The 982-nt window shown below is 33.7% G+C and overlaps 1 protein-coding gene across 1 annotated transcript in view; it reads left to right on the top strand.

Annotated features, from left to right (window-relative positions):
• Positions 1 to 982, top strand: part of STK24 (serine/threonine kinase 24) — a 62,372-nt gene extending 61,390 nt beyond the window's left edge. The window contains exon 10 of the mRNA XM_027675183.1: positions 944 to 982. Within this exon, the coding sequence (XP_027530984.1) occupies positions 944 to 982 (39 nt within the window). The remainder of the gene's footprint in view (positions 1 to 943) is intronic.

Below are 982 nucleotides of genomic sequence, written 5' to 3'. Positions count from 1 at the left end.
ATCAACAGGTGTGTTTGCACTGGAAATACAAATTGATCAACATAAGCTATTCCCTAGTCATCTGGTAATGTAAGGACTGGAAATTAAATTAAGCAAGCTTACTTGGAGATGGACAGAACTCTGAGACGTAGTGAGGAAGTTAAATTTATGGTTCTGGCTTGATTGTTAAGGGTTAAGAATTTCTCAATCAGCAAATTCTAAGGTACGCTTTTTGAACACTCATTTGAAAAGTTATACACAGATGTTTTGAGTTACATTTTAGTTGTGTTCCAGGACTGTATGTTGAGGAAATACTTCTCTGAGTAGATGGTGGCAGAATTTGCTTGATGAATGTGTTGGAGCTTAAGATGAGTAAGACCTGCAGTAAGGGCAGCTGGCCAAAAGACTTGGGCATTTAGAAGAAGACAAGACCTCATTTATGGTAGAGATGTGTATTTTTATATGTAATATATAGATTATTTAAATATAGACTATCTTAAACTGAGATTCACCGAAAAAACAAGTGTGCTGTATCTTGAATGTAGAGGTACAATCAATTGCTATTGAAAAGTATTGGTGCTTTAAAAATCAGGTCTATATTAGTAACAGAAAAGAAGCTTCATTTGAAAGAAGCACCGCCTTGGTTTCTCAGAGAAAAAGAAGTATATTGATATTTTTGAGAGGTGGTTTCATCCTAAAAACATGTCTGTGTTACAATGTTGCACTGATGATTTTTCTGTGCAGGTAGTATTTCATGCAGTCTTGAGTATACTAAATGACAAGCTATCTCTATTTATGCAAATATTTAAATTAGTAGAACTGCTTATTTGTCAGGGATTTAATGATTAGGCAGTAAATAAACTCACTGTTTAAAAACAATAAAATCAGTTATTTGAACTGAAGGCTTGTTTTTTTGTAAGTATCAGATGTGTCATCTATTTTTTTAATCTTATTTTCCTTGCAGTTGCGCTTTGTAGTTGATGGCCAGTTTACTGAAGGATGA

Source organism: Neopelma chrysocephalum, unplaced genomic scaffold (assembly GCF_003984885.1).
Source record: "Neopelma chrysocephalum unplaced genomic scaffold, ASM398488v2 Primary Assembly neopelma1_25, whole genome shotgun sequence".
Taxonomy (NCBI): domain Eukaryota; kingdom Metazoa; phylum Chordata; class Aves; order Passeriformes; family Pipridae; genus Neopelma; species Neopelma chrysocephalum.
This window is presented reverse-complemented; position numbering and strand designations above follow the sequence as displayed.